The sequence below is a fragment of the Culex quinquefasciatus genome, chromosome 1 (assembly GCF_015732765.1).
Source record: "Culex quinquefasciatus strain JHB chromosome 1, VPISU_Cqui_1.0_pri_paternal, whole genome shotgun sequence".
Taxonomy (NCBI): Eukaryota; Metazoa; Arthropoda; class Insecta; order Diptera; family Culicidae; genus Culex; species Culex quinquefasciatus.
In genome coordinates this window covers 29,155,803-29,168,660 of record NC_051861.1, presented here as the reverse complement: position 1 = coordinate 29,168,660, position 12,858 = coordinate 29,155,803, and the positions used below count along the sequence as shown (strand labels likewise).

The window sequence follows — 12,858 nt, the reverse complement described above, 5'->3', positions numbered from 1 at the left end:
GCTTAGTAAAATAATCAAATATTCGGATTCTACTTTTGTTGAATTCTTACCATTCATAATTTTCGTTTGGAGAGACTTTAGAAAATTATTTTGATATTTAAATTATAAAGTCTTTCAGATGTTAAACTGGAAAACTGAACTCATACATAAATTGCAATGAATATTTTGTGTTAGGGGATAATATTTTGTTCAAATATTGTTAATTCTCAAAGTAACTTTCCTCTACACATTAATACTAATAAACATATTTTTTCATTTATTGCAAGCAGATTTTGGAGTACCGTGAAATTTCAATGATTAAGCCGCGAAAAATCACTACCTATCACGATACCTCAGGAAAGACGACTTTCGCGGTTTCTTAACTAGATGTATAATACAGATTTCTACGGAATTGAAGTGAGCAGTTCTCTACGGAATTGGTCTTCATTCTTTAATTTTAATTTTTGTATTTTTTGATCAGGCTGAAACTTTTTTGGAGCCTTCGGTATGCCCTGAGAAGCCATTTTGCATCATAAGTTCGTTCATATAATTTTCCATACAAATTTGACAGCTGTTCATACAAAAAATGATAAGTGAAAATTCAAAAATCTGTATCTTTTGAAGGAATTTTTTGATCGATTTGGTGTCTTCGGCAAAGTTGTAGGTATGGATATGGACTACACTGAAAAAAATTATACACAGTAAAAAAAAGTTTGGTGATTTTTAGTTTCACGTTTTGTCAATTAAACTTGGTTTGCAAAAAAACACTATTTTTAACAATTTTTATTTGTTGTTATGTTTTAGAGGACATGCCAACTTTTCAAAAAAATCTAGAATGGGCAAAAAATCTTTGATCGAGTTATGATTTTTTTAACTACTCAAGAAAAAGTACAATTCTGGAGTTTTTTTTTGAAAAGGACCAATAAACCAAATTTCCAGTTTTTGCTTTTTGGGTGTTTTTAGAACCGCCTTGATTCAGGGGTATTAAAAAACACCCAAAAAGCAAAAACTGAAAATTTGGTTTATTGGTCCTTTTCAAAAAAAAAAAACTCCAGAGTTCCTGCACAGACTGGGGAAAATAATCCACCTACTTGTATTTTGAAAAATAATAAAACTATATTTTATATTAAAAAAAAATATTGCCATGCAAAGTTTAAAAAACAGGAAAATTGATGTTTTCTAAGTCTCACCAAAACAACCCACCATTTTCTAATATCGATATCTCAGCAATTAATGGTCCGATTTACAATGTTAAAATATGAAACATTCGTGAAATTTTTCGATCTTTTCGAAAATAATATTTTAAAATCAAGACTAACATTTTAAAAGGACCAAACATTCAATACTACGCCCTTTTTTACCGTGTATCATTTTTTTTTCAGTGTAGTCCATATCCATACCTACAACTTTGCCGAAGACACCAAATCGATCAAAAAATTCCTTCAAAAGATACCGATTTTTGAATTTTCACATATCATTTTTGTATGGACAGCTGCCAAATTTGTATGGCTTCTTTGGGAATACCGAAGGCACCAAAAAAGTTTCAGCCGGATTAAAAAATACAAAAAAAAAAATCGAATGACGAAAATCTCAGAGAATTGCTCAAGTGGGGTCATTCTCCGCCAACTCACACAGCAGTTGCCCCGATCCCTCTTCGACTTGCGTGAACTTTGTCCTAAGGAGTAACTTTTGTCCCTGATCTCTTATCCGAGGTTCGTTTTTAGATATCTCGTGACGGAGGGGCGGAACGACTCCTATCACTTTTGAACATGTGAAAAAGAGGTGTTTTTTCAATAAATTGCAGCCTTCAACGGTGATGAGATGAAATTTGGTGTCAAAGGGACTTTTTTGTAAAACTGAACGCCCGTTTTGATGGCGTACTCAAAATTCCGAAAAAATGTAATTTCCATCGAAAAATACACTAAAAAAGTTTTAAAAACTCTTCTTTTGTGCGATTCTCAAATGTAATTTTTTGGAACATGTAATTTTAAGGGAATTTTAATGTACTTTTCGAATCTATATTATATTATTTTTGCTAACATTGCAGGGTTATTTTTTAGAATGTAAGAATGTTCTACAAAGTTGTAGAGCTGACTATTACACAAAAAAAATCTGATATATAAACATAAACATGTCGAGTTATCACCGTATCCAACCGTAACGTTTATAGCGTCAGTAGGATCGTTACGATTAACATATCATTTCACAATCTAGATCGAGATGATTCAAAGGATTATAACATGTAATTTGGTTTTTTATGATTCTACGTTGTTTTATTTATTCAGTTAGCGGCTGATAAAATAGTTTTGACTAGAAAACAAACTCAACAAACTTCACCAAGAAGCATAAATATCATTTTCTTAGTTCAACACTTCAATAAATTCAGCCGGTATATCCTCCCTGCACAAAAAGTACCCATTTTTAGTTCTATAAAACACGTGCCCTCTGGGAGGTCTGATTCTCAATATTCGATACCGCACCGAAGTTTTCGGCGGAGGAGCCCCGTGCATGTGGATGTAATGCCGGCCCATCCGCTTCAACGCACCGCCCATTATCAGTGGAACCGCATGATTGTTGGTGGCATGATACAGGAACTCCGGTGGATCCTGAACCACCTCATAGTTATCACAAAAGTGCACGCTGTGTCCATTTACGGCCCGAACTTCCTCTCCACGAACTTCGAACCGACCTTTTTGATCTGTGGCCACAAACTCGAGCATTCGCTCTTTGGTTGCGCTGCAGCCCGGTTTTTTAAGCTGACTCAGCAGAACGTCAAACCCGACAAACCCATCCGGGTCCATGTGTTGGGCTACGGCGGCCGAATGGCGAAGCAGCCAGGAAAATTTGTGAGACGTCAGACTGCCATCGGAACTGCGGTGATGGTTGTGAGATCTTCGTTGACCGGTTGGACGCTGATTTTGGAAGTAGATTTTTTCATTCGGGATCAGCGGTATCTTATGGTTGCTCATTCTTGTGCAATGCGATTGGTAGCTGAAAATAAAGCAATAATTGATTATTTTTATTTCAAATCATGAGAGAGATCATGCATTGAAAACTCACTTTAGTAGATAATAATAAAAGGAATGTTTCTTCTACTTAAGTGATTCTTTTAAAATTGCGCAAACTATATCCAACACCCTCTGAATTCTATGTCATATTCTGGTCGACTACCCACATAGAAAAATGGGCGGAAAACGGCCAAAAAGCGGGGACGTTTTGCGTGAAAGCGGGCCCGATTTTCAGCACGCTTTTTCCCCTCGTTGTGGCCAATTGCGTGCCAGAATGCAACATTTAGGCGGGCGTTACGCAATTTGGCCGCTGTGTTACGCCCGTCTGTGGCACGCTTTTGGGCCCGTTTTGACCACGATAACGGGCCTATAAACGGGGGACCGACGTGCCGGAAACCGGGGGGTTTCTCCTTCCTGTTTACTTCGGATTTCAAGTTAGGGCGATTAAATAAAATAGGGTGACAAAAAAACGACATTTTTTTATTTAAAAAAATATTGAATTAACAACAAAACTTAAACTAACTTAACCTAACTAGCTAAAAAAATATAAGTTGGGTTAGTAAGTTAACAGGACTTAAAATTGATTTTATTGGTAATTTTGTCAAATTTAGTTAAATTTTGTTAAATGTAGTTAAATTAGGTAAAATTTAGTTAAATTTATTAAGATTTAATTAAATTGAGGTGAATTTAGTTATATATAGTTAAATTTAGTTATATTTAGTAAAACTTAGTTTATTTTGGCTAAATTTAGTAAAATTTAGCTAATTTTAGTTAGATTTAGTAAAATTTATTTGAATTTAGTAAAATTTATTTGAATTTAGTAAAATTTATTTGAATTTAGTCAAATTTAGCTAGAATTAATTAATTTAGTTAAACTTAGTTAAATTCAGTTAAATATATTAAGATTCAATTAAATTTTAGTGAATTTAGTTAGTTAAAATAAGTAAAATTTAGTTAGATTAAGTAAAATTTAGTTAGATTAAGTAAAATTTAATTAAGTTTCGTAAAATTTCGCTTCATTAATATCAATTTAGTTAACTTTGGCTAAATTAAGCTATATCAAGTTAAAATTAGTTAAACTAAGTTAAATTGACTAAAATTGAGTTATATATCGTTACATTTAGTTAAATTCAGTTAAACTCAGTCAATTTAGTTAAATTTGGCAAAGTTTAGTAAAATTTATTTAATTTTAGTTAGATTTAGTAAAATTCATTTGAGTTTAGTCAAATTTAATTAAGTTTAGTTAGACTTAATTAAATTTAGTTGAATTAAGTTAAATTTCGCTTAATCTATTTCAATTTTGTTCACATTGGCTAGTTATATTAAGATAAAATTAGTTAAATTAAATTTAGTTAAATTTAGTTAAACTTAGTTAAATTTAGTTAAGAGTGCATAATTGGCAAAGGGAGCGTGGTCGTAAAAATATTCGGAGTGAAAAGTGATTTTTTGTTTGTTCCTTTTGTTTCGCATTTTGTCGTGAATTGTGCGCTGCGAGGAGAAGATTACCCTCTGAAAATGCAGCGTCATCAGTGCATAATTGGCAAAGGGAGCGCGTGGTCGTAAAAATATTCGGAGTGAAAAGTGATTTTTTGTTTGTTCCTTTTGTTTCGCATTTTTGTCGTGAATTGTGCGCTGCGAGGAGAAGATTACCCTCTGAAAATGCAGCGTCATCAGTGCATAATTGGCAAAGGGAGCGCGTGGTCGTAAAAAAATATTCGGAGTGAAAAGTGATTTTTTTTTTGTTCCTTTTGTTTCGCATTTTTGTCGTGAATTGTGCGCTGCGAGGAGAAGATTACCCTCTGAAAATGCAGCGTCATCAGTGCATAATTGGCAAAGGGAGCGCGTGGTCGTAAAAAAATATTCGGAGTGAAAAGTGATTTTTTTTGTTTGTTCCTTTTGTTTCGCATTTTTGTCGTGAATTGTGCGCTGCGAGGAGAAGATTACCCTCTGAAAATGCAGCGTCACCAGTGCATAATTGGCAAAGGGAGCGCGTGGTCGTAAAAAAATATTCGGAGTGAAAAGTGATTTTTTTTTTTTGTTTGTTCCTTTTGTTTCGCATTTTTGTCGTGAATTGTGATATAGTTTTCGATAAAAACGTTCCGAGTTCGTTAGGTTTATCGCGTAACAAAATTATTTTGATTCATCAAGAACGTCGTGTGGTGCGCTAGTCTTTTTTGTGTTGAAAAGACCTTCCCATAGCTCCGTAGCTCGGAGGGCTCGACGTCGGTTGTTTGTGTGTTAAGCCCTCTCCATAGCATCGTAGCTCGAGAGGCATTGAAAATCAATACCTAATCTAGCTAATAGAAAGAAGATAGGAAGGCACTTGATGATTGAGTTCGTCGCGTCTATTCCGTAACAAATTCATGAACTAAATGATTATATAATTAAAAATCAGACTACGCTATCATTGCAGCATTGCGTTTAACACCTCATACTATAAACAAATATTATTTGGTTTTATCTTTCCACAGCCGGCTGTCTAAGATTAAACCATTTCATTAAAAATTTAACAACAGTTAAACGGGAAATGTCTCATCCGCAGCATCCGATTGCTTGCCTTGAGAATAAAACAATACCTTTCAACAAACACTATGATTTTGGGTCGCATCATCTTCTATGATGAATCCTGACCAAACACCCTATCCTACTAACCAATTTTCAGGTTCCTGGCGCTTGTGGGGTGTAAGCACAGAGTAAATCAGCTGCCCTAGTAGCAACCTGCGCTAACTAACATTCCCGTCCCTTAAAATCGAGATCTACAAACTGACATGGCGGGCGCCGTTGGTGGCCAATGACTGTTACCTATTCGCAACTGATCTAGCTTTAGCAATCATGGTGTTTTATCTTTTCAGCGCATTCATACATGCTGTTGATAAGGGAAACACCACTAGATCGTCGAAGCCTATGATCAGTAGTGCTGAAAGGATATTACGGTTCTGTTCAGCAACGGAGGGGCAACCATGGGTGATCTCTCATGCTCTCATGCTCATGTTAAACTTAGTTAAATTTAGTTAAATATATTAAGATTTAATTAAATTTAGGTGAATTTAGTTATATTTAGTTAAAATAAGTAAAATTTAGTTACATTAAGTAAAATTTTATTAAGTTTCGTAAAATTTCGCTTCATTTATTTCAATTTTTATAACTTTGGCTAAATTAAGTTATATCAAGTTAAAATTAGTTAAACTATGTTAAATTGACTAAAATTGAGTTAAATTTAGTTATATTTAGTTAAACTTAGTTCAATTTAGTAAAATTTAGTAAAATTTAGTAAAATTTAGTAAAATTTAGTAAAATTTAGTAAAATTTAGTTAATTTTAGTTAGATTAATCAAATTTATTTGAATTTGGTCAAATTTAGTTAGACTTAATCAAATTTAGTTGAATTAAGTTACATTTCGTTTAATTTATTTCAATTTGGTTAACTTTGGCTAGTTATATTATGTTAAAATTAGTGAAATTAAGTTAAATTGACTTAAATTTAGTTAAATATATTAAGATTTCATTAAATTTTGATGAATTTACTTATATTTAGTTAGAATAAGTAAAATTTAATTAAGTTTCGAAAAATTTCGCATCATTTATTTCAATTTAGTTAACATTGGCTAAATGTAGTTATATCAAGTTGAAATAAGTTAAACTAAGTTAAATTGACTAAAATTGAGTTATATATAGTTAAATTAAGTTATATTTAGTTAAACTTAGTTCAATTCAGTAAAATTTAGTAAAATTCAGTTAATTTTAGTTAGATTCAGTAAAATTTATTTGAATTTAGTAAAATTTAGTTAGACTTAATTCAATTTAGTTGAATTAAATTACATATCGCTTAATTTATTTCAATTTAGTAAACTGTGGCTAGTTACATTAAGTTAATATTAGTTAAATTAAGTTAAATTGACTTAAATTGAGTTAAACTTAGTTAAATTTTGTTAAATATATTAAGGTTTAACTAAATTTAGTTATATTTAGTTAATATAAGTAAAATTTAGTTAGTTTAAGTCAAATATAACAATGTTTCGTAAAATTTCGCTTAATTTATTTCAATTTCAGCTTTGGCTAAATTAAGTTTTATCAAATTAAAATTAGTTAAAAAAAATTATTTATATATAGTTAATTTAGTTATATATAGTTAAATTTAGTTAAATTTAGTTAAATAAAGATTTTTTGTAAAATTAAGTTAAATATGGTTAATTTCAATTAGATATGATGAAAAATAATGTTAAGTTAACTGAATTGAGTTAAATTTGGTTAAACTTAGTTAAATTTACTTAAGTTTAGCTAAATTTAATTATTTTAGTTAGATTTAATCAAATTTACTAATATTTAGTTAAATTTAATCAAATTTACAAAAAATAGTTAAGATTACTAAAATTTAGTTAAATTTAGTTGGATTTAATTGAATATAAATGAATTTAGTTACATTTAGTCAAAATAAGTAAAATTTAGTTAAATTAAGAAAAATTCAATAAGGTTTTGTAAAATTTCGCTTAATTTATTTCAATTTAGTCAAATTTAGTTATATTTAGTTATATTTAGTTTAACTTAATTAAATTTAGGTAAATTGTGTTAAATTCAGTTGAATGTAGTTAGATTTAGTTAAATTTAATCAAAATATGTAACAAATTATTTAGAATAAATAGTCAAATTTTGCTAAATTTAGTTAAATTTCGCTAAATTTAGTAAAATTATGTAAAATTCGTTGAAGTAATTTGAATTTAGTTAAAATGAATTAAATTAAGTATAATTTAGTTAAATATGGCCGAATTTATTGAAATTACTTAAATATGGCTAAATTTAGTTAAAATACGTTAAATTAGGAAAACTTACAAACTTAAATTTAGTGACGTTTAGTAAATCTATGTTTAATTTTGTTAAATTCAGTTAAGTTTAATAGTTTTTAATAATCTTTGTGTAATTTAGTAAAATTAAGTAAAATTGGATTAAATTAAGATAAACTAAGTTAAAGTTAGTAGAATCAAGTAAAATGAAGTCAAATTTAGTTAAATTATATTATATTTTGTAAGATTGAGTTAAATTTGGCAGAACTTTAGTCAATTAAATTAAATTTAGTTAACTTAAGTCAAATAGTTGAAAAAAGCTAAGTTAAGAAAAAAAATAGAAAAATTTAGTTTAATTTGGCTTCAATGAGTTAAATTTGGTTAAATTATGTAAAATTTGGTAAAAAAATGTAAAATTTATTTATGTTTAGTCAAATTTTGCTTAATTTAGTAAAGTTTGACTCAATAAAGTAGTATAAACCTTAATTAGCTGAATTCGCTTAGATTTAGTTAAATTGAGTTAAATTTTCTTAAATTTCGCTAAATTTAAATAAAATTAGTAAAATAAAGTTTAATCACTTTCAATTCAGTCAAATTAAATTAAATGTAGTAAACCTAAGTAGAATGTAGTTACATTAAGTAGAATTTAGTAAAATTAAGTTAAATTATGTTTAATTTAGCTAAATTTTGGTAAAATTTAGTTGAATTAGTCTAATTCTAGTTAAATTTGGCTAAATTTAGTTAAGCTTGGCTAATTTTTGTTTAAAAAAAAAAAATAAATTTTTTTTGTTTAATTCTGTTGAATTTAGTTAAGTTTAAAAAAAATTAAACTTCGCAAATTTGATTTAAATTAGGTTAAATTGAGTTAAAATAATTTAAATTGGGTTAAATTAAGATAAACTTAGTTAAAATTGGTAGAATCAAATGGAAAAAAGTTTAATTTCGTTGAATAAAGTTTTATTTAATAAAATTGAATCAAATTTGGTAGAATTTGATTAAATGAGATAAATTCAGTTTAATTTAGTTAATTATGTTAAGTTTAGCAAAATTTTGTAAAATTTTGTTAAATTTGGCTAAAATGATTAACATTAAGTTAATTTAAGCTAAAAAAAGCTCAAAATTAAGTTAAATTTAATCAAATGAGGCTGAATATAGTTTAATTGAAATAATTTTGCCTTAATTTTAAATATTATGTTAAATTTTAATTGAATTTACTTAAATTAACCTTAATTCAGTTAAATTTAGTAAAATTTTAATAAATTCAGTAAAATTTAGTTAAACATAGTTAACTTTAGTTAAAATTATTTCATTGTTGTGTGTTTGTATATCTTTGAATTTGTTTGTTTTTTTTGTGTTTGTATTTTTAAATACAAACATTTTTGTGTTTTGGTATTTTTGTATTTTAGTATTTTGGTATTTTAGAATTTTAGAACATTTTTTTTTTAGTATTTTAGTTTTTTAGTATTTTAATATTTTAATATTTTAGTATTTTAGTATTTTAGTATTTTAGTATTTTAGTATTTTAGTATTTTAGTATTTTAGTATTTTAGTATTTTAGTATTTTAGTATTTTAGTATTTTAGTATTTTAGTATTTTAGTATTTTAGTATTTTTGTGTTTTTGTATTTTAGTATTTTAGTATTTTGTATTTTTGTATTTTGTATTTTGTATTTTTGTATTTTGTATTTTTGTATTTTGTATTTTTGTATTTTTGTATTTTTGTATTTTTGTATTTTGTATTTTTGTATTTTGTATTTTGTATTTTTGTATTTTGTATTTTTGTATTTTGTATTTTTGTATTTTTGTATTTTAGTATTTTAGTATTTTAGTATTTTAGTATTTTAGTATTTTAGTATTTTAGTATTTTAGTATTTTAGTATTTTAGTATTTTTGTTTTTTTTTTTGTATTTTTGTATTTTTGTATTTTTGTATTTTTGTATTTTTGTATTTTTGTATATTTGTATTTTTGTATTTTTTTATTTTTATTAGCAATTGAGAAATTTGAACAGAACAAGTAAAACTACTTTCCTGCAAGAAGTTAATTCTCTCTCTGAAAATGAAGGAAAAAAAGGAACAAATTCGCAGCACTCTAAGCTGGTCAGTTGAGGTTCCAGGTGACGGACCGGCTCCGGCGGCATGACGTCCCAGGGGTTGCAAGATGCATCCTCTGCTGCAGCGAGTTGGACAGCTCGGCCGCGGTTGATCCGCCGGGGAACATTGGGTTAGCAGCCGACGGCGCGGTAAATTTGTTTGCTCCGGCGGTTGTTTGGATCTGCCTCGACAAAAGGACTGGATAAATTGACAGCGGTCGGTTCGACGGCCTACTCGTACAGCATCCTGCGCTGGTCTTGCAGCAACACGTTCTGTGTGTTGCCTTGGATGTGGAACTGCAGCTCTTGCGGGATCGGAATGCGCGGCTGTTGACTTGCCAGCTGCTGTTGCAGTTGGTTTGTGTCGGCCTCAACGTTCTTCATGCGGTGCAAGATCTTGCTCTGCTGGTTCTTGTTGAGCAGCTGGCTCCGCAGATAGTTGCTGGCATGGTTTTGGGCCACTGTTTCGACCAGGCACTTGACGTTTGTTCTGCTGCTGGGGGAAGCGACTGTTGCTGAAGGGAGAAAGCTCACTCTTGTACAAATTCGCACCACGGCAGAACCATTTGCGGAAGCGCGATCCGGATAGAGCGCATCTGTTGCCGGTGCAGCAATCGGTCCTGAAAATCGAAACAAACCCGATTAACTCCTCAGGTTGCGTTCAAGTTTACCTCGTCCCGCTGGCCTAACCTCTGCTTCTCATCCTCCTTTGGCAGACATCCGCGCTGGATCCTCCTTGATGACCGTGCCCTGGAGGACGAACCATTATTCCTCCTTGGTTTGGCCAGGGCCACGGTGGCCGTTTGGGTCTTCGGGATGCGCCACTTGGAAGAGGTGGCGGAGGAGGAAGCGGCAAAGCGGTCCCCGGGGGTTGTTTCACAATCTGGGGAAATATACAAAACCTGTTGCCGGGATATTAAGCTTAAATGGCTAGAATGATAAATTAATGTAATCACTTACCTTCAATTTCACTTGAATAATGTAGAACGAAAAAAACGCTAACCAACAAACTATTTTTAAAACCTTTGTCAAAAGCAAACAAAACGTTTGACAGTTTGCGCGTTACGATAATTGAGGCAGTGTGCGTGATGGCGAGCGCGATGATATTGGTGTGAGTGAGCAACACAAAATTTAAATTTTTAAGGTGTGTCTTTGCTTAAGCGTCTTAACTGGCACTGGCGATGCCCGTTTCTCGCCCGCAGCCCCCTAACGTTAGAGTGGGTAAAGGTTCATCACTTTTGTGTCAGTGTTTCTACATAAGGCCCATCCATAAACCACGTGGACACTTTAGAGGGGGTATGGCGATTGTCCACGATCGATACAAAAAGGTTTTTTTTGTATGGACAATTGTCCACGAGGGGGGGTAGCAGATTCCCAAAAAGTGTCCACGAGGTTTATGGATGGTCCCTAAGGAGATTGTTTTATTTGGTTAGCTCTCACAAATTGATAGTTTAAACAACCGAATCAAACGGGTTTTTCAAGTCATCTATGACATCACTTTCTTGGTATGAAAATATGTCACTCAAACTGCTTTAATAAAACGCAAGTTTGCGAAATCTTTTTCAAAACTTGTTTTCTTTTCTTAAAAATATCCGTCTTTTTCAAGAAACTTGTTTAATAATTTCTTTCAATTCAATACTCCTAAAGTGAAAATAAATACCATTTTCGGTTATATTTGATGGTTATATTATTCTAAACTTATTGGATTTGTTTATGTTTTTGCTCGGCGGCTGTGTCTTCTGTCATCAGACGAAACAAGACGATTCAAACGACACTTCATACGTTCACCCCTTGCCGCGCCGCCAGCAAGTTGCTGGTAAAGGCTATTCAATTTAGTATACTTTGTACCCATAGTTTAGCTGCCTTAAAGTCAGGGGAGTAAAAGCAACACATAAATGTTTTGTTTATTATGAAAAAGGTTGAAAAATTTATGATATTTTATCAGCCTAAATAACTTAAGCAGAAAGGTTAAGAGATATTATTTGGTACTAATCCAAATAAGAGTTAAACACATAGGGTAGAGCACCCAGAAATCACCCATTATAAGAATAGGTAATTTGACGAAAAATCTATGACGATGTATGATGTCCAAATTGTTGTAGAATGTTGCTAAACTATATGATTACAAGTTTCCACAAGGTTTTACAATAACAAGTTCAATTTTTTCAAAGTTTTGCATTTTAATAAAGTGATCTGTAGTGCCTACACACAAAAATATTTCCGAATGTTACATCATTTATGATGTAACACTTTTAAACGTCATTAAACATTTAAATTTAAATGCAATTTGATATAAAATTGCAACAAATTATACGTAAAAACATGATTTTACGTGTGATTCAACCGTTTACGTCGAATCTCAAGTTTATATCAACTGAGTTTACATGTGATTCATTTTTTCCGTGTCGAGTAAATTCACATATTTTTTCTGAGTATGTTCGCACTCCTAAATACAACTTTTGCCCAGCCATGGAACCAGTCTTCAACCAAGACAAAAAAAAAAAAGAAATCAATTTAAACTATGGCACAAAACTAATCTTTGGTTCAAATTTTACGATAAATAAGCTTAAGTTAAAAACACTCGGGGTTAGTAGGGAAGGGATTGATGTTTAAAGACAAGGCCTATGAAGGGAAAGGGATTGAGTAGGGGTCAGTTTTACGCTTCGATTGCATAAATTTTCATGGTAAACGAAAACTTGTCCAACACACAAAAAAATTATTTCCGAATGTCATTCATTTATGATGTAACCCTTTTGCATGGTATTAAACATTTAAATTTAAATGCAATTTGATGTAAATTTGCAACAAATTATACGTAAAATCATGATGTTACATGTGATTCTGGGTTTACATGTTATTCATTTTTTCCATGTCGAGTAAATTCACGTATTTTTTTCTGTGCAGAAGAAGAAATGTTTGGATATCATTCTTTTTCATGACTCTAAAAATCGCCCACTTTTTTATTGAAAATAAAGATTTCCCAAAAATTGTCCACGTGGTTTAAG

The 12,858-nt window shown here is 30.7% G+C and overlaps 2 protein-coding genes across 3 annotated transcripts; both read right to left on the bottom strand.

Annotated features, from left to right (window-relative positions):
- Positions 1-2,222: 2,222 nt before the first annotated feature.
- On the bottom strand, positions 2,223-11,573 carry LOC119765506 (probable RNA 2'-phosphotransferase). Of its 2 annotated transcripts, XM_038249489.1 has the most exons (3): positions 11,514-11,559; positions 3,040-3,146; positions 2,223-2,970 (listed from the first exon to the last, which is right to left on the bottom strand). In XM_038249489.1, the coding sequence occupies exon 3, from the start codon at positions 2,946-2,948 to the stop codon at positions 2,340-2,342; it is 609 nt and encodes a 202-aa protein (XP_038105417.1). In that variant the 5' UTR covers positions 2,949-2,970; positions 3,040-3,146; positions 11,514-11,559; the 3' UTR covers positions 2,223-2,339. The 2 variants fall into 2 exon arrangements, with proteins under 2 accessions (XP_038105417.1, XP_038105418.1); XM_038249490.1 differs by lacking the exon at positions 3,040-3,146 and having other exon boundaries at positions 11,514-11,573.
- LOC119765507 lies at positions 9,935-10,756 on the bottom strand. Its single transcript, XM_038249492.1, has 2 exons — positions 10,544-10,756; positions 9,935-10,473 (listed from the first exon to the last, which is right to left on the bottom strand). Exons 1-2 carry the CDS (start codon positions 10,617-10,619, stop codon positions 10,085-10,087), a joined length of 465 nt encoding a protein of 154 aa, XP_038105420.1. The 5' UTR covers positions 10,620-10,756; the 3' UTR covers positions 9,935-10,084.
- Positions 11,574-12,858: the final 1,285 nt, after the last annotated feature.